General features: G+C 42.4%; 1 protein-coding gene across 1 annotated transcript in view; it reads right to left on the bottom strand.

Annotated features, from left to right (window-relative positions):
- KATNBL1 (katanin regulatory subunit B1 like 1) overlaps positions 1 to 25,213 on the bottom strand; it is a 51,463-nt gene that overhangs the window by 13,787 nt on the left and 12,463 nt on the right. Inside the window, exons 2-3 of the mRNA XM_084631718.1 lie at positions 10,259 to 10,383; positions 574 to 614 (exon numbers count right to left, since the gene is read on the bottom strand). Coding sequence (XP_084487844.1) covers positions 574 to 614; positions 10,259 to 10,369 — 152 coding nt within the window. The 5' untranslated portion in view covers positions 10,370 to 10,383. The remainder of the gene's footprint in view (positions 1 to 573; positions 615 to 10,258; positions 10,384 to 25,213) is intronic.

Genomic DNA, 25,213 nt, shown 5'->3' with positions numbered 1-25,213 from the left:
AACAAGAGAATATTCATGAGAAATCAAGTAAAATGTTATGTATAATTCACAGTCATTAAACACTAAGATATTTTAATGGATTTAAGCCTTAAATCTAAAGATTATTTTAATCAAATGATTTTATTTTCCAAAAACAGTAATTTGCTATCTTTCTGAAGCTTTAAGACTTTAATTAGGTCATTTGCATAGTGACAACTTCTGTTAATATCCCTCCCTGTATTTATCTGAAGGCCCATATGTAGTATTCCAGGAATGAGAATAATTCAAGCAACAAAATTGAAGGGTTGATTTATGCCCTCAAAAGCGGAGTTCCTACATTGGATCTAATCTGATGGCTTTCCCTTTGATATGGCAGAAAGCTCCCAAGAAAGAACTTAAAATCCACCCCAACAATGGAGTTATTGACCACTACTATTCCTATAAGCTTTTGAAGGACCCTATATAGAAGTACAAGGATCTCAAATAATTTCTTGTTTTTATTAGTATTTTTAAAACAAAGATCCAAGAAACAGTTCTAAAAAGTGATAGTTTTGCCCCTTTTCCCCCTCAGATTCTAAACAGTAGCTCTCCTACCTGTTTGTGTAAGAAGCCAACTGTTTTGGAGATTTCTTACCCTATGGAAAAACAGTATTATAAGAAGGCTTAAAAAACAATTCCACGGTTTAACAGAACACCCCCACTTTTATTGCTTTACTAATGTTTTCCAACCCCCAACCGAGTACAGCAGTGGCCTTTGTTAATTTGTTCCCGCTGGCTTGTATCTGTGAAAGATGCATAGGTTTGAAAAGGTGTAGCTACCCCTCCACAGTTGCCCTATGAGCATCTTGTTCAGAGATGGGATTATGATGTCTTTGGTGAGTGGTAGGATTGTGACATCAGAGATAATTTCCCTTTCTACAAGTGTGGTGGAGGAGTGTGATCAATATAAATTATCTAAATTTGGTAGTGAGATTGTGATAAAGAAAAGTCACCTGTATCAAATTAATTTACAAGCCACAAACCTTTTTAATATATTGGTTGCCAGGATTGGGTAAGGATGGAGGCATAAAGAGAAAACATACCAGTTTATAGCTAGTTATATACAATATAATCTTGATTATTCCATCTTCACCTATCTGGAACAGGTTCATGTACTAACATTCATGCATTGAATAAGTATGGATAATCAAAGGAACTGCAGATATCCTTCAACACTAAATCAAGATTTTGCTGTATAGATTATAGATGAACCTTTTAAAAATTAAGCATATAAATGTTTGAAGATAACTAATCTTCATTACAAAAACCTTTAAAATGAAAATCACATTCTTGACAGTTTTCAGAGTAGCAGCTGTGTTAGTCTGTATCCGCAAAAAGAAAAGGAGTACTTGTGGCACCTTAGAGACTAACAAATTTATTTGAGCATAAGCCTTGTGCCTTGGGCAAGTTTTAATCTAAGCTGGTAGAAATAAGCTTAGGGGGTCTTTCATGCGGGTCCCCACATCTGTACCCTAGAGTTCAGAGTGGGGAAGGAACCCTGACATGACACGAAAGCTTATACTCAAATAAATTTGTTAGTCTCTAAGGTGCCACAAGTACTCCTTTTCTTTATTCTTGACAGTAATTTTCTCATTTAAAAATTAACTTGTAACCTCCCACTTTATTTTAGTATTTGGAATCTCTAGCCAGTAGAGATTTTTAAAGAGGATTAAGGTTCTAGAGCAGAGGTGGGCAAACTACGGCCTGCAGGCCACATCCGGCCAGTGGGACTGTCCTGCCTAGCCCCTGGCCCCTCCCCCCCGCTGTCTCCCCTTCGCTGCCGCTCGGGCAGTGCAGCCTGCACCCGCCCACCTCTCAGTCTTTCCAATAAACCGTCCTGCCGCTGGCATGGTAAGGGGGCGGAGGTTGGATAAGGGGCAGGAGGTCTCAGGGGGCAGTCAAGGGACAGGGGGTGGTTGGATGGGGCGGAGGTTCGGGGGTGGGGGCCGGTCAGGAAACAGGGAGCAAGGGAGTTGGATAGGGGGTGGGGTCCCCGGGGGGGCTGTGCAGCCCTGGGGGGGCAGTTAGGGATGGGTCGGGGGTCACAGGGGGCCTGTCAGGGGGCCAGGGTGTGGACAGGGGTCGGGGTGATCGGGGACAAGGAGCGGGGGGGGGAGGGTTGGAGAGGTTGGGAGTTCTGAGGGGGGCAGTCTGGGGGTGGGAAGTGGGAGGGGGCCAGGCTGTTTGCGGAGGCACAGCCTTCCCTACCCGGCCCTCCATACCGTTTTGCAACCCTGATGTGGCCCTCAGGCCAAAAAGTTTGCCCACCCCTGTTCTAGAGTGATAAAGATTAAATAATTTTCATATGAACACGTATTGTGTTCATAAGACTTGCAAAACTATATAAAGATTATCCAATTGCTTTAATATTCTATTTAAATCTATAGCTCATGTTAAAGTCTTTAGGAATTTTGTGCATATATTCAATTTAAATTTAAAATTTATGTTAACATCCACTTAGGGTTTGTCTACACGAACAATTAGTTTGCAACAAGCTGGGGTGTGAATATACCATACATTAGCCTGCTGTGGACTAACAGTCCCTGTGGATCCTGGTGACACGCATTAACAGTTCAGGAGTGTGCTCTGAACTAGGGCTGTAGATTAATCGCAGTTAATTCACGCGATTAACTCAAAAAAATTAGTCGCAATTAAAAAAATTAATCCCAGTTTTAATGGCACTGTTAAACAACAGAATACCAATTGAAATTTATTAAATATTTGTGGATGTTTTTCAACATTTTCTAATATATTGATTTAAATTACAACACAGAATACAAAGTGTACAGTGCTCATATTTTTATTACAAATATCTGCACCGTAAAATGATAAATAAAAGAAATAGTATTTTTCAATTCACCTCATACAAGTACTGTAGTGCAATCTCTTTATTGTGAAAGCGTAACTTACAAATGTAGGTTTTTTTGTTATATAACTGCACTCAAACACAAAACAATGTAAAACTTCAGAGCTTACAAGTCCACTCAGTCCTACTTCTTATTCAGCCAATCGCAAAGATAAACAAGGTCGTTTACATTTGCAGGAGATACTGCTGCCTGCTTCTTATTTACAATGTCATCTGAAAGTGAGAACAGGTATTTGCATTGCACTTCTATAGCCGGCATTGCAAGGTATTTTTGTGCCGGATATGCTAAACATTCCTATGCCCCTTCATGTTTTGGCCACCATTCCAGAGGACATGCTTCCATGCTGATGACGTTTGTTTAAAAAAAAAAAAAAAAAGACAGTCAGTTACTTTTTCTGTAACTGGTGTTCTTCGAGACTGTCCATTCCGTATTAGGTGTGTGCGCTCGCCACATGCACCAGTGCCGGAAGTTTTTCCCTTAGCAGTATCTGTAGGGGACTGGCTCTGGCACCCTCTGCACTGACACCCACATGGCGCGGTATAAGGGGCGCTATTGGCTCCACCCACCCTCAGTTCCTTCTTGCTGGAAACTCCGACAGTGGGGAAGGAGGTTAAAGGAGGACGGGTTGTGGAACGGACATGAGCAACACATCTCGAAGAACATCAGTTACGGAAAAGGTAACTGTCTTTTTTTCTTCGAGTGCTTGCTCATTAGGTGACTCCCAAGCAGTACCCCTGGAGGCGGGTAGGATTTTGTGAACATGTAGATTGCAAAACAGCTCTGCCGAAGCCAGTGTCGGCCTGCTGAGTGATGGCATAATGTGCCATGAACATGTGTACAGAGGACCACGTCGCAGCTCTATAGATGTCCTGGATAGTGTTGTGCGCCAGGAAGGCCACTGAGTGGGCTCTGACAATCGGCAGTGGCTGGACCCCCACCAGATCGTAACAGGACTGTATGCAAGATGTGATCCAGCTGGAAATCCTCTGCGAGGACACCGGAAGGCCCTTCATGCTATACTCAGTGGTGAGCTGGAGCCAGTTCTCGTGAACCAGTTGTTAAATTTTGAAGCTGGTTTAGAACCGATTGTTAAAGAATACAAGGAACCAGACAGTGTGCTGTGAGGCAACTAGAAAGTTTTTGAATGCTGTAACAAGAAAACACTTAAGCACATGGTTAACTTTAGGCAATTTTTACTCACCCGGTGGCACTCCGGGTCTTCAACAGCACTTTGGCGGCGGGTCCTTCAGTGCCACCAAAGACCCGGTGTGACTGAAGAAACCGGTTCTTCAGCTTTTGGCAGCTCATCACTGCCTATCCTCTGTGGTGATGAAGAGCTGAGTCAACTTATGGAAAGGCTTGGTATGCTCTAGGTAAAAAGCCAGGGCCTTTTGGACATTCGGGGCGTGCAGCCACCTCTCCTCACTGGTCTTGTGTGGCTTAGGACAAAACACCGAGAGGAAGATGTCCTGGTAGATACCACCTTCCACAGGAAGGCTGGGTGGGGCCTCAACTGGACCTTGTCCTTGTAGAAAACTGTATATGGCAGTTCTGAGATCAAGACTTTAATCTCAGACACTCGCCTTGCCGATGTCACTGCCACCAGGAAAGCAACCTTCCATGACAGGTGGGAAAGGGAGCAGGAGCCCAGTGGCTCAAAGGGCAGGCCTGTGAGCCTGGAGAGGACCAAGTTAAGATCCCACTGTGGGACGGGTTCGTACCTGCGGAAAGAATCTCTCAAGGCCTCTCAAGAATCTGACTGTCACGTCATGAGAAAACACTGTTTGGCCCTGTATTGGCGGGTGAAAAGCGGAGATGGCTGAGAGATGCACTCTAATGGAAGTGTGTGCCAGACCCTGGTTCCTGAGATGAAACAGACTATATGGAAGAGTGCAAGGGAGAGATGCCATGCTTGGACACCCAGCAGGAAAACGCTGTCTATTTGGCCAGGTAAGTCACTCTGGTTGAGGGTTTCCTACTCCTTGGGAGGACCTGTTGGACTTCATCCGAGCAGATCTGCTCCTCCAGGTTCAGCCAAACAGCATCCACGCCGAGAGGTAGAGGAACACGAGGCTGGGGTGCAAGAGCCGACCTGGTCCTGTGATAGCAGATCTGGTCAGTTGTGCAGGGGCCGCTGTCAGGTTCATGAGCATGCCAAACCAGTGCTGGCCAGGCCAGGCCGGGGCAATCATGATAACCAGCCTGAGCAGGATCAGCCCCACAAACAAGCCAAGGGCTATAAGCGCAACCCGAGCCACCCGCCTCTGCCCTCTGCTCAGTCAGGCTCGACCTGTGACAAGCAAGGGGCCAAACAGTCCTTTTGAGAGTGCACCTGAGGGCGACCTACCAGACTTTTCCCCAGATTCATCTTTCCCTGTGTTCTCCAACTGCCTTTCCCTCCTCCTCCCTGCCTGGAGGGCTATAACTTTGGACCGCTGGGTCCTCAGTACAGTGGAGCAGGGTTAATTCCTCCAGTTCCTTTCTGCCCCCCATCCCCTTCCCCCCACCTTCCCCATCCCTCTTCAGGGACCCCTCTCATGAGAGTCTCCTCCTCCAGTTTACAGTGGGCCCCCCGACACTACCAGTTTGCAGTCCTCCCGTTTGGCGTAGCGACAGCACCAAGAGTGTTTGCCAGATCCATGTCGGTGGTCAGGGGTGGCGAGTTGTATGGGCCCGTGGTGCCCAGGCTCCAGCAAATTCAGGGCCCAGGGAGCCGGGCTCCACCAATTTTCAGGGCTGAATCTCTCCCCCAACCCTGCCTGCCGCCCCCGCGCACCTCCCCCAAGTGTCCCTGCCTGCCCTGGCTTGCCCCCAGCCCTCTCCTTTTGGTAATGGAAGGTAGGAGATAGTCCCCTCACATTCTTCTTCCGTTTCATGACCATGGAGGGAGACCGATGCTGGCTCGTGAACGGTGCCAGCGGAGCACTGTGTATGGAGGCAACGGTGCTCGGTGCGGAGTCAGACTGCCTGAGTGAGTGCTGACTCCATTAGGAGGGCCCTTAGGCAATTTTCACACTCCTTCTTCATCCTAGGTTAAAGGACTTGCAAATATGACACTTGTCGCTTATGTGCCCCTTGCCTAAGCACCTCAGGCAGCTGATATATGGATTCCTGATGGGCATAGGCCATTTACAGCAAACGCAGGTCTCAAAGCCCGGGGCATGCCCGCTCCCCTGGCTGAGACCTGTCTAGGACTACGAAGACTTAAACTACTACTAAGGGTAACTAACTGTAACAGTAACTATCTACAACTATACTACAAGTTCTACAGAGTCTGCGCAAACAGAGAATGAGACAACGCTAGCCGAAGCAGCAGATGTTCCAGCACCATCACTAGCAGCAAGAAGGAACTGAGTGTGGGGGAAGCCAGCGGTGCCTCTTATACTGCGCCATGCAAGTGCCACTCCAGGGGTGCCACAGCCAGTCCCCTACAGATACTGCTAAGGGAAAAACTTCTGGCACCAGTGCATGTGGCGAGCACACACACCTAATATAGAATGGACATGAGCAAGCACTCGAAGGAAAAGAATACATTAATTAAATTTTGACTGAGCTCCTTGGGGGAGAATAGTATGTCTCCTGCTCTTCTTTTACCCACATTCTGTATTTAATATTATTAGCAGTCTCAGATGATGAGCCAGCATATGTTGTTCATTTTAAGAAAATTTTCACAGCAGATCTGACAAACGCAAAGAAGGTACCAATGTGAAATTTCTAAAGATAGCTACAGCACTTGACCCAAGGTTTAAGAATTTGAAGTGCCTTTCAAAATCTGAGAGGGATGAGGGTGGGAGCATGCTTTCAGAAATCTTAAAAGAGCAACGTTCTGATGTGGAAACTACAGAACCCGAACCACCAAAAAAGAAAACCAACCTTCTTCTGATGGCATCTGACTCAGATGATGAACGTGAACATACGTTGGTCTGCACTGCTTTGGATAGTTATCGAGCAGAATCCGTCATCAGCATATTCTTGTTTCCGTTAGCTACCCTGCCACTGTCCTCAAGCTCCTTATTAAAAACTAAGGCAAAGTATTTGTTTAGGGGTTGGGCCATACCTAGATTATCTTTCATCTCCACCCCATCCTCAGTGTTTTGGGGTCCCACTTCTTTCCTTGTTTTCTTTTTTTTACTATTGATTTTAATTTCATTTGCAAGGTCTAGCTCTACCTGGCTTTTGGCAGTTCTCAATTTCTCTCTATACTTTCTGGCCTCCAAAAGGTAGCTTTACCTGCTTATCCACACCTTCTTCCATTCATTGCTGGCATTCTGCTTTCTCTTGTTTGAAATGTTTGTTCATCTAGGTTGATCAGCAGCCCTTCCCTATGAATATTTTTCCTTTGCTTGGGATGCAGGCTCCAGATAGTATCTGCATCTTTAAATCAAAGTTGCAGAAACTAAATGCTAAGCCTCCTCCACATTCAGATCCTTGAGTTCTTCAGTCCAATCCACTTCCCTAACTGATTTCCTTACATTTTTAAAGTTTGCCCTTTTGAAATCTAGGACCCTAGTTGCAGTCCTACTTTTGTTTATTCTTCCATTTAGTTTAAACCAAATGAATTCATGATCACTTGAACCAAGAATGTCCTCACTACTTACCAATATTAAATCTAAAATGGTATCACCTCTTGTTAATTCAGTGAGTACTTAGTGAACAAAGCTATTGGCTATCACCTCCAGCAATATCTGGGCTCTACCATTAGTAGCACTTGTCCTCCAATCTCTATCTGGGAAATTAAAGTCTCCCATAATCACAAAATTCCCAGTAATATTTTTTTAATTAAAATATTTAACCATATCCAGATTGGATACTGGGGGTCTGTAGCAAACCCCAAGCACCATGCCAGGGAGAGGCTCTTCCTTTTTTTTCCGCAAAGTGATTGTGTCCCAGACTCTGTTTTATCCATTCCATCACTTCTAATTTCTTTACAGTCTACCTAGCCATTAATATACAATGCTACTCCATCACCTTTACTTTTATTTCTGTCTTTCCTGAAAGCACATCCCCTTAAATACCTGTATTCCAGTCATGACTGTCCACTGTTTCTTCATTATCCCTCTGTCATCTGGTTTCACTTCCCACACCAGTTTTCTAGTTCCTCCATTTTGTTACCAGGTTTCTTGCATTCGTGTACAGACTTCTTAGTTATTCCTGCTTGGCTTCCACCCAGATTTTTCAGCTGATTAGGTACAGTCACTTTCCTGACAGTATCTTCTACCTGATATGGTCTTCGGTATTGGCACCATGTTTCTTCTGTTGTCCATTCTCCTATGAAATGATCTTCCTTTTCCATTGCTGTATTCTTTGTTACTTGATTTTCCTCCTGCTCAATATTAGAATCAGGTGTGGAGACTACATGAACATCTCCCCTCTCCCGCAAATTCCTAGGTTAAAGCTCTTTTAAAATCAGTTGTGGCTTCCAATGGCAGAACATCTACAAGCTCTCCTTACAGCACCAATGCCTGAGCTACTGACAAGTTGATCATCAGTTTTATCTCGCTTACGCTCTCCTCCTCCAGGGACGGATAGAATCCCATTGAAATTTACCTACGCTTCCACTTCTTTAAGTGACTTCTCCCGCCTGGCGTAGTCTTCTTTGATGGATCCCAGGGAGAATGGAGCAGTCTCATTTGTTTCCATATGAAGGACAATCAGTGGATTGTTTCCTACTCCTATTAGGATCTTCTTCAGCCTCAGGTTCACATCCCACACCTTAGTTCCCAGCAGACAACACACCCTTCTTTTCTCCAGATCAGCTCTGGTGTCAAGCCTGCCTCTTCTTCTTAGTAGGCAGACCCCAGTCATGTAGACCTGCCTCTTCCTGGTGTTGGTGCAAGTCTCTGGCCTTCCACCATTTGTTCTTTCTGGATACAGTCTTCTTGTCTTTTATACAATCATCTGCAAGTCATCCTCTATTCTCCTGGGGCTCCAAACTCCGCCTCTCTTCTTGTAGGACTAGCCACTCTTTTCTTCTTTCTTGCTCTCTCATCGTCTGCTGTGCCCCTTCATTTTCCAGCTTAGCACAACTGTTCATCAGCTCTATTTCTCCTTTGCTAACAGGTCTTTTCCTCTGCCTTGTTCTCATAGTCACATACTTCCACTGGCCACTTTCCTCATCCAGCAGTCTACCCTCATAGTTCTATGGTTCAGCATGCATCTGCAAGTCTTGTGTTTTCCCTTCAGCCTCTTCTCTCCTTCCCATCATCATTTGCTCAAATCCCCTTCAAAACTCAACCATAGTTTCTAGCTGCATCGCCAACCCTTGGATATTCTCTTCCATTGCATCATCTATCTGCTGGCACTTCATACAAATAAAGCAACTTTCAGGTACCCTCTCCAGAATAATGTACATCCTGCGACTTTCATGTAGTCATCTTCTCTCTTCATTTCGATAGAATTGATATTCCCCTTTTGTGTCCAGCCTGAAAAGCGTGGTGGAACATATCTCAGTGTTTGGGTGAGATGATGTCAGGAAACTGGCTGAGACTCAATCCAGATGAGACGACAACGGATTACGGTGGTTTGGGAAAAAACAGCCAGATGATATCTAAGGTGATTCCCACTCTCCTAGTTGAAGGTTTATGTCTAATTTGTTTTAGAAGTTTTTGACTTGAGGTCTGTTTAGATTCCCAGCTGCTTTTAGATGATCAAATTGCAGCAGTAACCAGAGGACTGCTTTCTTCCAGGCAGGTCCAGATGCTAACTTTGCTGTCAATGCCCTTCTCATCTCTAGATCGAACTATTGCAGAACCCTACATAGTGCTGCATCTTAGCTTCAGCTTCTGAATAGCTCTACTGTACAATGTGGTGGCAAACTTGTTTAAGCTCCACAGTTTGCACTGGTACCTTTTGGTTTCTGGGTTTTATTTAAGGTGTTTTGGACTGCCAAAACCCTATTTAAGAGACTGGTTCTCTTTCCATGCAATACTACCTTGATCAGTGGATGTTGTTTAAGCTGGAGCTTTCTTGGTTTTATAAGAGTCTCCAGTGGTAGGAATCTCCACGAGGGCCCTCAGCTTTGGAGTTACTCCCCCATCTTGGTGGGAAGAGCACAAATTTATTGACTTTCATTTAATACTGCAAAACCCATCTTTTCATACAGGCATCTGGAGAGGGCTGAGGTGATTGGGGCTTGGGGTTTCTTTTGAGTTTCTCAGCATAGGGAGATTGTGATTTTGTAATAGTGTCTTGTTAGCTAGCTGTTTTGTATTTGCTGCTTTTTTTTGTTATGACTATGCATTATAACCTTGGGACAAAAATCTCTGCCTTGATTTAGTTTATTTAAAGTTACAGCTAAATTAACTAGCATCAAATTTATAGTTTTAGGTAAATAAGTTTACCTGAGGAAATAGTAACAAAGTAAATAAACTTACCTCCTTCATGTTCTTATTAGTGGAATGAGAGATCCTTTTTCTGAGATCAATGTGATGGCCCTTGGTATGCAACAGGTTCCATTTTCTAACATTGTGGGCTTCAGATGCCATAATCTCCTAAATCCCTAGTTTTCAAGACAATTTACAAATTAGGGAATTGAATTTTTAAACATCAGTGAATTTTAAAAATTCAGTTTTTTTACCTACAGATCTTAGAGATTGTTAAGACAAATTAAAATAACTATACAAATCCACAAAACATTCTGGGTAATTTACAAAATGTAGGGGTGCCATTATTTAGCAGACATTAAAGTGAGGTCTTATCACGGGTGGCAGTCATGGAGAACATTTGAAGTTCCACCCTTCGTCTACTTGTTTTGCAAGCATTTAGTGGGAGGAACCTTATCTAAGGCACTTGGGAGATTGGTGCTGCCATACAAAACAACAAACTTCGGATAAACACCTTGCAACAATAAGTAATTAACAAAACTGCATGGCTAATATTTCATGAAAAAAAGTGTTAATTTGATTTCAAACTAGTTAATCATTTCTGCTACAAGCTCACAGGGCTACCATCTAGAAGAAAATCTAAACAATTCTACCAGGAAAGAAAACACAGACAGCAATTGGATGCAAGAGATTCAGAAGGGAAAAATGAACATCTAACCTGTATGCAAGAGGGAAGACAAAATGGGGGGTGTGGGGTGAGTGGAGGTGAAGGAGAAAGCTTGGTAGGGTCAAAATGTAAGTCACCCATAACAAAGACCTACCCAGATTTGGTAGGTAGGTGCCAGCTTCAAGTTCACTGATCTTTCAAATCTTTTCATTACTAGTTTTTAGCATGCAACATTAGGTTATAAATGGACACTGGGTAATTCGTTTAATTTAAAACCTATAGCTTTCCTCCCCATACATTGCCTAGAAGAACATGCCAACTGTAGAGAGATGCAAGTATTTGTCGGTAATAAGTACAATAGCCAAACGGTTCCGTAGAAAGTGCTTATCAGGTATGTTTAAATTTTTACTTGTTGCATACAATATTACAGAAAAATGACAAGTGTATTATGAATAGGACACCACATCGAAAAAATCCATGAACCAGAGAATGTGGTATTTATCTACACACGGAAAATCCACTGCAGAAGAATGCATTCATAAGATTACAATATCTTACGGTATGTTAGATACCAGCCCATAAGAAGAACTTTACTGTTTAAACAAACTGAAGTTCTAATGATTAAACAAACAAGTATTAAAAATATGATAGGAAATTAGTTTATATGTTCATAAAACATTACAATCAATATCTTTGTTAGCAGCTTCAACAGAGAAAGCTCAAGGCTACTCTCCCCCTTCACCCTTAGAAGGCAGTCTGTAGATCGGGGTTGGCAAACTACTGCCCATGGGTTGGATCTGACCCACCAGCCGTTTTAATCTGGCCCTCGAGCTTCCGATGGGAAGCAGCGTCAGGGCCACTCCACGCGGCTCCTGGAAGCAGCAGCATTTACCCCCTATGGCTCCTATGTGTAGGGTCAGCCACCTATGGCTCCTATGAGTAGGGGCAAGAACTGCAGCCAATGGGAGCTTCAAGGGCAGCAGACGGGTCAGCATGCAGCAGAGATGTCTGGCCTCGCCTCCGTGTAGGAGCTGGAAGGGGGCGGGGCATGCCGCTGCTTCCGGGAGCCACTTGAGATAAGCACTGCCCAGAGCCTGCACCCCATAGCCATCCCACCGCACCTCAACCCTGTGTTCCAGCCCAGAGCACCCTCCTACACCCTAAAGTCCTCATCTCCAGCCCCACCCAAGAGCCTGCATCCCCAGCCACAGCCCTCACCCCCTCCCACACCCCAAGCCCAATTTCGTGAGCATTCATGGACCGCCATACAATTTCTATACCCAGATGTGGGCCTTGGGCCAAAAAGTTTGCCCATCCCTGCTGTAGATGAAGGTTGAAATGCTGTGGCAAGGTAGACTGGTGAAGTTTGGACGTATACTGTTTGCACAGTACCCATTCTAGAGATAAACTGAGATCTGCGTGTGGCACCATTCAATAAAATTAAATTAAGACTCGCCTCTGCTGTGATGCCTACAAACCTATGACAGCTGACGATACGTGGGCAGGAGGTGAGCTGTGACTACTGCTTACTCTGGAAAAACTTGCTTGTTTCACTGTTAGATGTGAACATGAGCATCTTTGTTCATTATGTAATCTATTCCTGACAGTATTCTTTCATAAAAATGGTGTAATAAAATTAGCAATAATTAGATATTGCATTTAAATATTCTGTTCAGTAGTAGTAGTGCCTTTTACATTACCTGTTATGTAAATGTATATGTAACATGCAAAAATTAAAGATATAAGAAAGCCACCAGTGGCACAGTTAGAAATGAATGCCCTACAGCATAAACCTAATTAAGTAGTCTAAAAATCAATCATAAGGGTACTATATGCTTGATCAATAAAAAAAACAAAACAACAAAAAAAAAACCCCACCCAACACACAAGCTCTGTGAAAGCTGTTGATACAATAGCACAGGGATTGGCAACCTTTGGCATGCGGCCCGCCAGGGTAAGCTCCCTGGTGGGCCGAGCCAGTTTGTTTACCTGCTGGATCCACAGGTGGGAGCTGGCAGGTAAACAAACTGGCCCGGCCTGCCCGGGGGCTTACCCTGGCAGGCCATGTGCCAAAGATTGCCGATCCCTGCAACAGCATATCAGTTTGGTCAATGACATCACAGTGCCATTGAAGTAGGAAGATAATCTGGGGATATCCAGGAAAATTCATCTGAAATAACTAAGGGTGTGAATCTGAAGTGGATTAATTAGACCACATTAAATCACGGTGTGAACACCCTCACTCAGGGCATGTCTACATTTACCTCCGGAGTGATCAATCCAGAGGGGGTCGATTTATTGCGTCTAGTGAAGATGCGATAAATCGACCGCCGAGCGCTCTCCCGTCGACTCCAGTACTCAACCGGAGCGAGAAGCTCAGGCAAAGTCAATGGGGGAGCGACAGCAGTTGACCTACCGCAATAAGTAGATCTAAATACATCAACTTCAGCTACATTATGCACATAGCTGAAGCTGCCTAACTTAGACCGACTCCCACCCCCACCCCTCCCAGTGTAGACCAGGCTTCAGAATTAAAGAGCCTTAATTCAGTTTAGCTTCAGTCACTTTGTTATTCACTTCATACCCCTAGTTATTTCAGATTAACTTTCTTGGGTGTTCCCATGTAGGTAAGCCATGTAATAACATATGCCAAATCTCTGGGTTAGGGAATGAAGTTCAGCAGTAAAATGAAAAATAAACAGTTTGCTCCAGAAAACAACTGACCACCTCATAGTAATAATGGATCAACTTTCCATACTGAAAGATTTGCTGAAGGTTAATTTTTAAAAGAAAAAAAAAGTAAGCAAAAATAAAAAAACATTCATCCAATAAAAACTGTCACTTTTAATAGTGTTACATAGAGAATGAGCTCCACTAACACTTTGTTTATAAATTACCACAGTAGAATCCATAAATACATCTTGAATAAATGGAACATTTCTCAGTTGCCAGCCTTTAGCCATTGTTTTTGAATTGCATTAATTGGGAATTTTATTTAATTATAATTCTGCATCTTCCTTTTGAGATGATCATATATTTATAAGTGATCTCTTGCTATCATAAATCTACTTTCTGGACCTTTTTACAGTTATAAAACTGCTCCAGTGTGAAGTCTGGAATACGTCTGTGCAGAGAATCATGTTTTTTGAAGCTAGATGTTAAAAAAAAAAAATGCTACTTAGAAACAAAACTTAGGTCAGGGTTTTTAAGGGACTTTGGTGCTTGTAGCAAATTCTTAAAGCTAATCAATTTTCAGGATACTCATCTGATAAGAATTAAAGATTTTACAATAATATCTGTACAAAGACAAGTACGTTGATACTCCAAACATCTAACTTTTCACCATACTTACTTGCAGGTCCTGCTCAGGTGCGATATTACCCAAGTGGACTACTCACAGACGGAATATCAGGATTGGAAGGGACCTCAGAAGGTCATCTAGTCCAACCCCCTGCTCAAAGCAGGGCCAATCCCCAAACTTTGCCCCAGATCTCTAAGTGGCCAGTTATTCCAAAACTAAGAAATATTTACACAACTACAGCCATTCTTTAAGAACTATTAGTACCAAATGGATAATAAGAAAAACAAACATGTTCATATCAACTGAAATACTTTTATAATACATACAAAATGTTAATGACCATAATTTGTCTATTCATGTCTCTTAATAATTAGGAATACATACGTTTTAGAACAAAATATTTAAAAGAGGAATGGGTTCCTTCACTTACACACTAAAATCCAAGTTCAAGGTTCTGTTCTCCTGTAAAATCTGACAGCCTCAAAACAAGCATAAGAAATGCAGGCTCTCTTCTGTTTATGCTGCCACTAATTTTTACAAGAAAGGCACGCAACTGTACATGTAGGCCATGGCAAGCTTCTCCATTAAAGTATATTTATTTGTAATCTTAAAATGATACTTGTGGTTTGGATTAAGATATTAAGCCATTTTTTGCAACTGTGCTTTTAAAAGAAGAAATTCATTTCACCTTTAATCTAAGAACATGTTTACCTCGGTTGCAGTTCAACAGTGCAATTGTTCCAATAGACCAAACGATGTCTCAATTCTTTGATGAACAACTCATTCATTAAATAGAAAAAACCCCCCGAAACAAATCCAAAACAAACCCACATAGCCCCTGCTTTGCCCCCCTCCCTCCCCACCTTCAGTGTGGATCTTTGGAATGCTTAAAATTTAAATCTAAAATGACCAAACAACATACTTTTACCACTTTTAGTTAATGCTTACTATTCCATTACTCTTCAGGAGGTAGCTAGTTCGATGCTCAAGTCACTGCTACTATAATTATCTTGTACAGAATTAGTTTTATGTTTTGATACATCATTTAGAAGGGTCACAGACAACAGTTTGGAATCTAGACACTTGGATGATTTTTAAATGTTCCCTTTGTGACTAGAGAGCAGCTGAGTCTTATTAGTTCAAAACAGTAACTTGCACAGGAGAACATAATAAATTAAGATTGATGGAAGTTACATGCAAGTGTTAGGGAGAGAGCACACTTTAAATTTGAAAGCATTATCTTATTTGATCTATGCAAACCTTTCATAATAAAAGCTGAACCCCATCTAAAGTTGAGTTTTATTAATGTAGAACTAAACTAGGGCGACCAGAGGGCAAGTGTGAAAAATCTGGACGGGGGTGGGGGGTAATAGATGCCTATATAAGAAAAAGCCCCCAAAATCGGGACTGTCCCTATAAAATCGGGACATCTGGTCACCCTAAACTAAACACTAGTGCACAAGCCTATAGAGTGATGGATGACTGTCAACCTCTCTTTCCTCATGTGGGACACCATCCCCCCCTAAGTTTTCTGCTATCTTGAACAGAGAGAAGGGGTAATGGGCAGGAGCCTGAAGCCAATGTATTCTGGGGCATAAGAACTCAGAATAAGGTACTGGAAGCCCACAGCAGGGTTTCACTCCCATTCCTGTCAAATGAGGGCATCAGCAGGAAATCTACTCTTAGAAAGATCTTTTCAATTTGGGGCAGGGGGGTAAGGAAGGTACAGGAGTAGAAAGAGGAATAAGTGGCTTTACCTTGCAGGTTACTGGAAGTCCACATTTTGGGGACAGGAGGTAGTCAGATCCCAGCCATGGCTTTGGTTCTGAAGCGTATAAGAAATTAAGCAGCTTGGGCACAGTTTCACATACTTAGTCTATTCAGTAAAACTCTAAGGATGTGATCCTAAACAGAAATGGTATCCACTAAACTAATCACATTTCCAAGTTCTACATAGTTCAATTTATCAAACATTGCCTCTCTCCATCAGTGAGTGTTTTTGATCTAAAACTTTGCCTTGGCATTTTACCCAAGTTGGTAAGTGTCTGTGATCTAGCCAAAATTATCTGACATGTAAAGAAATAAAAAAATATTTATTGCTTTCCCCCCTTTTTACAATTAGATTTCAGGTACTGTCTATTCTGCTTTACATGAAAGACTATGGATAACTGGAAAGCTAGTAGGTGTAAATATTGGAAAATGAACGAGTTTATGACAGACAATATGCAAATGAAACCTGATTAACTGAATGGGGAGTAATTTTTATTCTCACCATTAAAGGTTCAGTTTTGTTTCTGGAAACACTGACATCTGAAACAACTGTAAGAAAGCCTCTTTGTTAAAGATTCAAAACCCTCACTTCTTCAGTTAAAGGCTAGAAAAGTTCACAAACCCACCTGAAAGCAAGGAGGCATTCTCTAGCAAAACTAAGACTGCCAGAGTATACATGTCAGATATTTCTAGGGTTAAAAACCAGAGAGTTTTTTATTCTGAGGTGGGCAAGAAGTCGTTCTGCGCTTCCTTTATACATCACAAACCAAAGGGGTATACATCCTCTTTCAGGGGCGACGGATTCTTCCTCAAAATGGGGGGGAGGGGGAGCACAAGGCACCACCCCTCCGTGCCCCAGCACTCTCCCCCTCTTCCACCCAAGGACCCGCCCAAGCTGGGCCAGGGAACCTGGGGCCCACCACCTGGCCAGGGTGGGGGGACCCTCAAGAGCAGCCGCTGACCCAGGTGGAGGGTCTGCGGCTTGCCACAGCTGACCGAGTGTCTCTTACCATGGCCCAGCTGCGGCTTCCAGCCTGCATGGGTGTGTGTGCGTGCCCACCTTGGGGGGGGGGGGGGGAAGAGGAGGGGCAGGGGCTGGCCCATGACAAAAAGTAGGAGGGCCATGGCCCCTTGGCCTCCCCTGTTCTAGCATCCCTGTGCTCCTTACTATTCTGCAGGTCACCTTGAAAATCCACAATGAGACTTGGTCACTTCAGATATTGACAAACTAGTAATTTATTACCGAACACAAATCTCTAAGAGCACATTACATGGCTTTTTTGTATTTTACATTGTTTAGTGTCATTCCACTTAATATATTAAACCTTCATCCCTAGTTTATTTTAATCAGCAATTTCTTCTATCTTCTAAGCTTCCATTCCACTATAACATTCATAGTATCTGTTCACAAACACAAATATTCTTGTTGATTCCCCCATATTAAATCAAGTGACAGACTCCACTGAAGACCACATTAATCTTTATAAGAGTCAGATGAAAAAGTGTCATTGATTGTCACTCCTTAAGGAGAGCACAGTTTGTGGTTTGAAAGCAACTGAAAATTGTCATAGATCAGAATTCCAGTCGAGAGCATCTGGTCTTATTATTCACTTTCAGATTAAAAAGAAGAGTACAAGGAGGCTTAGAATGATCATTTTTAATTTATTGCCAAAAGAGTAACTTGTCCGGCAACCTAATTTAGCACTGCTGAATCATTTCTGCATGTTGCACTAATGCTCAAAGTGAACTCCTTTAATAATAAAAGTAACTTATCTTTGACTGACAAAATTCATAATGTTAGAGCCCAACAGCATTTCGGTTTTACAGGTATTGGTTACTGGAGATTTCTTGGTCCTTTGGATGCACATCTGTGCAGTTTTTAGGCCTTTTGTAAAGACTCGGACTATGACAATTTGTCAGCTGTGCTCAATTACGTCACACTTATGAGTCAGCTTCCTTTACTGTCTTAGGAGTATTTGGGACATCATTGGCCTATTCAGTACTAACAGTATTTTCTAAGGTGTTGTAGAAAATGCCTTTTGAATTAATGTTCATTTCTAACAGGATAAATCATAAATGTGTATGTGTGTCTAGATTTGAAAAAAATCACCACTCAATTTCAAGATTGTTTTGGGTTTATATAATATTTTTAATACTCTCTAGCTCTCGCCACAGAGCAGGCAGTAGTAGTAGTAGTATTTGAGCTTCAATCTATACCCCCGACAGGCCAGCTAGCTTGTTTAAAGCACCACACTTCAGCTTCAGATTTTGCATGGATGGCGTCAGGCTCAGAGCTACACGAGTTATAACTTAAGTTAACTTTGCAGTGAAGACACACACTCTGTCAGACTGCTCACAACAGGAATAGTGCTCTGGTTCGGGTGTTAGCATGTGGGCTAGTCTGCTGAGTTTTATACTTACTACTTATTTAACATTTGTCCAAGTCACTTGATACAGAGCATGACATTCCTAGAGGAAAGAGTCTCATACTTAAGGTACAGGACTTTGGCTTGGTCACCCTGACAAAAATGGGACTTACAATTATCTACTGGTAGAAGATGCAGCGTAGGCAGGGTTCAGGCATCTCTGGTAAAAGAGTATGTATCCATTGTGAATTATGGGTTCCCATATTTTGCCAGTGTAGACCACTTCAGAGTCCAAAAACTGAATTCTATTACAGGTTTCTGTCCAAGCCATCTTGTGCAAATCAAGAAACAAGATGCCCTGCTTACAAGTTCTAGAAGCACTTTACAAAAGTACATACCTGAAGTGCTTCACTTCACTGTTATCAGAACTTGGTATATATAAAAAACTTAGTATTTTCTACTAAAACTAGCTTATACTGCTCTTCAGAAGTTATTGTGGCTATTCCATTTGTGATTTCTGGTCACCATTTTAGCTGGAGTCAGCTGCAATAGATTTTCCCATCAATTGCTCAAATCTAAAAAGAAGCGTTTCAGATACCAATTGAAATGAACTGGAAGTCTGCAATGTGAAGATTTATCATTTAAAATTAAAACCTATGCAGATCTGACTGGGAAAAGACTAGCATACACTACTGCTACATTTGGAAGAGACTCATTTAAGTAACACGTACGTTGGTGGATTTCAGGAGAAAACATAGTAGAAAATAAAATTAATGACGTATGTTCATCTGGATATCGAGAAAAGCATGCTCGTCCCTGAAATTTCAGACAAAAAGCCCATACAAAATCTTTACCTGTCATTTGCTTTACTATACATTTCTCAAGGTAGGCAACTGCATACTTAATTAGCTATTGGAGTTTCTCTCATTTATAAAACGTTAACTATGCTTTGCAACATATGTGAAACATTCACTTATCACATTTATAATTGACCATTTTAGTTTTGCTTAATAAAAATGGTGAGTATGGTCAACATTAAACTAAGATTCTGATGCTTGTGTATCTTACCATCTGTACACAGATAACCTGTGTGCCTCAACTGCACTTGATTATAAATAACCAATTTTAGACCTAGATTTATGTCCATTCAACACAAATTTAGTATCTATACTATTAGTGTAAATTTACATCACAAGTATTCATAATATACCAAAAGTATAAGATTCATGAAGAGTTAAGAAATGTGAGAAATCAAGATGAAACTTTGAACATGCAATTACTTCTCATGAGTAAGGGTCCGTGTTTGTCACGGAAGTCACGGATTTCGTGATTTTCCATGACTTCTGCAACAGCCCTGTGCAGCTGGCCTAGGAGCTGCCTGACCAGCTCAGGCAGCCTCCGGGTCAGTCGCGCTGGCTGCTGCTGGGGCAGTCGCTGGGCTGCCCCCCTCCCCAGCAGCAGGAGTTTGGGTGTTTGGGGGCTCAGGGCTGCTGCTTACCAGGGAGTGGGGTAGGGATGGGAGGGGGGCTCCTCTCCCTCAGTTCCCCTAGCTCCACATGCTGCCTCTGCTAGCAGCCAGGCACTGCCCCCGCATCTCTCATTGGCTGCGGTTCCCAGCCAATGGGAGCTGAAGAACTGGGGCTTCAGGTGGAGGGGAGGCAGCATGTGCAGCTAGGGCTGCTGCTTACCAGGAACTGGGTAGGGAGCCTGCCCTAGCTCCATCAACCCCCCCCCTCCAGCACCCACACTCCCTGCCAGGCCATAACTCCCCCCCAGCACTTGTGCCCGACTGGGCTGCACCCCCTCCCCAGCACCCGTGGCACCCCCCCGGGCCATGCCCAACTCTCCAGCACCACGGCACCCCCTGGGCTGCAACTCATCCTCCCTCCCCAGCACCCATGGCATCTCCTGGGCTGTGCCCCGTGAGTCTCCCCCCAGTTTTAGTCACAGGTATTTTTAGTAAAAGTCATAGACAGGTCACGGGCCTGTGAATTTTTGTTTACTGCCCGGGACCTGTCCATGACTTTTACTAAAAATACCTGTGACTAAAACAGCCTTACTCATAGGGTATGTGTGAGGACACACACACACACTTTAAAGATCAGGATTACATTTGGAAGGTTAAGATCTATAACAATCTGTACTTTGAGATCCAGTGTTCTATGCAATACAGTAACTCCTCACTTAACGTTGTCCCGGTTAACGTTGTTTCGTTGCTGATCAATTAGGGAACATGATTGTTTAAAGTTGTGCAGTGCTCCCTTATAACGTTGTTTGGTAGCCGCCTGCTTTGTCCACTGCTTGCAGAAAGAGCAGCCCGTTAGAGTGAGCTGGTGGGGGCTTGGAACCAGGATGGACCGACAGCCCCCAATCAGCTCCCCTAAGTTCCCTGAGCGGCATTTGCCCAGCAGGTTATCAATTGCCAGGCGGTTCAGCTGTCCCTCCCCTCAACTGCCCTCTGCCTTGGAGCTGCTCCCAGGAGCATCCTGCTTGCTGTGCAGAGGGGGAGAGGGGGAAAAGGGGTGCTAATGTCAGGGTATCTCCACAGAGCAGGGGGGACGGACAGGGCTCAGGACAGAGAGAGCTTGCTGATCTAGTTAAAAAGGCAGTGTACTTAGAGTGGGGTCAGCATACTTAAAGGGGCAATGTGCATCTCTCTCTCTCTCTCACACATACACACACAGTGAGTGTCTCTCTCTCTCTCTGCCATGCTGTGTCTCCTCCCTCCATTCATGCTGCCTTGTAGAGTGTGAAGCTACATTAACAACGTGTTAACTCTTGAGGGCTCAGCCAAGTACTAGTTCGTCATTTAGCAGTAAGCCATTCCCTGGGAAATATCCCACCCTCTGACTTCACCACCTCAACCAAGCTTCACAATCATCATTCCTGTATACAGTATTAAATTGTTTGTTTAAAACTTATACTATGTATATAGGTGTGTATGTATATCGTCTTTTGTCTGGCAAAAGAAAGTTTCCCTGGAACCTAACCCCATTCACATTAATTCTTATGGGGAAATTGGATTCGCTTAACATTGTTTCACTTAAAGTAGCATTTTTCAGGAATATTACTACAACATTAATTAAGGAGTTACTGTATATCAGTCCTATTACTGGAAACAGCTGGTTGCCACTTATTTGTGACTTGATAAGTGAGTCCCCTTTCATTCAGTAGAGAGTAAGTTAATCCATTCCTACAAGTCACTGAAAAAAAATTGGTTTCAGAGTAACAGCCGTGTTAGTCTGTATTCGCAAAAAGAAAAGGAGTACTTGTGGCACCTTAGAGAAGAACCAATTTATTTGAGCATAAGCTTTCGTGAGCTACAGCTCACTTCATTGGATGCATACTGTGGAAAGTGTAGAAGATCTTTTTATACACACAAAGCATGAAAAAATACCTCCCCCCATCCCACTCTCCTGCTGGTAATATCTTATCTAAAGTGATCACTCTCCTTACAATGTGTATGATAATCAAGATTGAGGTGCCACAAGTACTTCTTTTCTTTTTGAAAAAAAATTAAATCTATCAGCTCACATGCTGCAGAGACTCCAACAGCTGCACTGATGAGAAAAAATATCTTCATAGCTGAGGATATTATTGATAAACCAAGGCCAGGTGCCTTGTCAGATAACTTAATAGTATAAATTTGGCGGACTGGATGTATTGTAATGTATTGCACTTATTTCTAAGCAATTATCTGAAACCAGACCACATCAGTAAAGACTGAAACTGTTACATATCAAGACCATCAACAAGCTGTCAAATGGTAATGTATATATTGATATCTCAGTCCAGTTTTGGGGGAAGTGTCCACATTACAAAAAAATGCCCAACCACAACTTTCACTTTTTTACTTCGTAACAGTGTTCTTCTGAAAGTTCCATAAAAGCACCTGCTTTAAATGAACAGAAAAAGGTACTTTTAATTTTCTTTAGCAGACCACGTAATACATTTAAGTCTTCTTTAATTCAAAGCACAGCTTATGTAAAAGGCAATTTAATCATTAGTCCATATTTTCAAAACATTAAGCTGATGAAATAACTAAAAATTCTGTGAGGTCCAGCTTCAACAGCTGCATTATTAACTTGCAGTTCTTTTGGGACAAGGTTGTAAAGATTTGGATACATGTAGAGTACTCTATAAAGAAACTATCACAGCTTTATCTGGTGGGTGTTTTTAAAACGACCAATTGAACCAAAGTACTAAAGTTCGTAAGCAAGGTGGATAAAAGTGATTTTATTTTTTTATATGAATTATAAATTTTCTTTTTTAAATAAACCTGTTTGAAATGAAATCTGAATTTAATACAAAATACTTTAAGGCCTAAATTTATAATCTCTTAAAACATTTAAATAAATAAAAAATATGTTCAATCCATGCGTCTATTAAAAAAACTTTAAGTTAAAGGCGATTTTTCTATAAAAAGAAAGAATGAGAGGAAAAACATTTAACTTTTGAGGCCAAGCTTTATAAATATAGTACAATAGGTCATGTACTGTATTAAGGGCTTGTTTTTAATAAAAATAAAATGTATATGCTAGTTTGTTTAGTTACATTCCAGTTACCATCCTAATGCAGCTTGACACAAATCATGAGCAAAACGTACTCTCTGCCAGAGAATAGGTGAGCAGAGGCATAATAGAAGGACTGCAGAGGGTTCCCTATGCAGCTGTGGGGCTGGTGACATTAGATTCCTGCAAATACAAGGTGCAGAGAAGGCGGTGGTTGCCAACTGTTACTGATGGATTATTTTTTTCATTAATTTCAACGTGTCAAGTAAAACTGACATTTACCAACTATTTAAATCAAATCCTGCAAAGCCTATTTATATAAGCCAGCAATTATTTTTGTGATCCACTCAAAATATTATTGTGTGTGTAAAACTAAACAGCATTCTTCCAAGACTTCTACCAACCTTTTGTGGCTATGCCACTTAGGAGTCATAGAATTACTCAAACAATGTTTTGGATCTGTTTACAATCTGGGACTAGCTCAATATATTAAGTCATGAATCTCACCACATGCTCATATATGGAAGGTGACCCAGGTGGATGACTGAATTAAGTATGTACAAAGAGCTTTGCTGAGGCTATAAAGGGGAGGCAGAGACTCAAAGGCTGACAAATGACAATCCACACTCTAGCCAATTATCTTTAAAGGGAAATGGGTTTATGGTAATATTTGCCAGCACTCTGACTGCTAGATTCAGGCTCTCATAGATCAGAGAAGACTGCAGTTGTTTTGATATTACTTATCTGTGACCAAGATGAAAAGGAGCACTTTTCTGTAATATTACTTTCACCTGTAATTATGTCACAGAAGCAGGTAGGGTTGTGTCCTTTTTCCTCTCACACAAAGGAGTTTGGGTTATGGGCTTTTGGTCAATTGCCTACTTCGTTCAGCATGTGCTAGTGCTTTTAAAAAGCGATGCTCAACTTGGTTATATTTGTCTGAAAGCGTTGCTCCTATTAGTATTACAAATAAGATTACGAAAACAAAAGTTAGTGAAGAAAAAAATATTTTTCAATTTACTTTGTGTAATTGACAGCACTTTCTATAGTCAGTTAACAAGGCAGAAAGACTGAGAAGATCCCACTATAAATAGAGGAGCAGAAAGGTGTTTTTTTTTTTTTAAACTGAAATTCTAAAAAAATTAAGTTGATAGTACACCTTTCAGCTTCCTCATTTGAAGGCAAACTTCCTCCTAGGACCACTCTCTGCTACAGACTATGCCTGCAAGTAACACCAGTGCAATATTTTTATATGCTTTCTTGCTCTTCCTTCCCCCCCCCCCCCCTTTTAAGTTACTTGCTGCCTGTCTGCCAGTAGAATTCCCTGCCAGTCCATGTCTTTTGTTTTCTAGTTGTTTGAAGCACATAAGTGCCTATAAAAAGACAACTATACACTCCATGCCATTATTTAATTACATTAACAAAGGACAAATATTCACATTGATATTAATTATCTATGTTTAACATTCCAATTTAGTAACTACTTCATAATAGCTAGGGCCCTACCAAATTCATGGCCATGAAAAACATGTCATGGACTGTGAAATCTGCTCACTCTCCCCTCCCTGCCCCAAAATCTGGTCTTCTGTGTGCTTTTATTCTATACTATACAGATTTTTCAGGGGAGACCATCAATTCTCAAATTGGGTGTCTTAACCCAAAAGTTACAGAGAGGACTGCAAAGTTATTTTTTTTTGGAGTGGGGGAGGGGGTCACTTCTGCGCTGCCTTCAGAGCTGGATGGATGGAGAGCAGTAGTTGTTGGCCGGGTGCACAGCTCTGAAGGCAGCACCCTGCCAGCAGCAGTGCAAGAGTAAGGGTGGCAATACTATACATACCATGCCACTCTTACTCCTGCGCTGCTGCCTTCAGAGCTGGGTTGCCGGAGAGTGGTGACTGCTTACTGAAGGTAATACCATACCATGCCATCCTTACTTCTGCGCTGCTGCTGGCGGCGGGACTGCCTGCAGAGCTGGGCTCCCAGCCAGCAGCTGCCGCTCTCCAGCTGCCCAGCTCTGAAGGCAGTGCTCCTGCCCCAACTCCTATTTGGGTCATGACCCCCACAATCACAACACCTTTACATTTTCAGATTGAAATAGCTGAAATCATGAAATTTATGATTTTTAAATTCCTATGACTGTGAAATTGACCAAAATGGACCATGAATTTGGTAGGGCCCTAATAACAGACATTTATTTACACATTAAAAGACCAATATTCCCCTATGCAGGGAAGTGAAGACTCCCCACTGGTTTTAATTTACAGTTCCCACCTCACTCTTTTACTAGGGGCTGAGATTTACCAACACCCCAACATGGAAGAAGCTGGGAGTTCAGTCCCTTAAACCAACAGATTCCTTATAATTTACTAGTGGCAAAGGCCACAAAAAGAG

The sequence above is a fragment of the Lepidochelys olivacea genome (assembly GCF_965140295.1).
Source record: "Lepidochelys olivacea isolate rLepOli2 genome assembly, chromosome: 6".
Lineage (NCBI taxonomy): Eukaryota > Metazoa > Chordata > Testudines > Cheloniidae > Lepidochelys > Lepidochelys olivacea.
The sequence above is the reverse complement of the archived record's forward strand: the minus strand, read 5'-3'. Positions and strand labels throughout refer to the sequence as shown.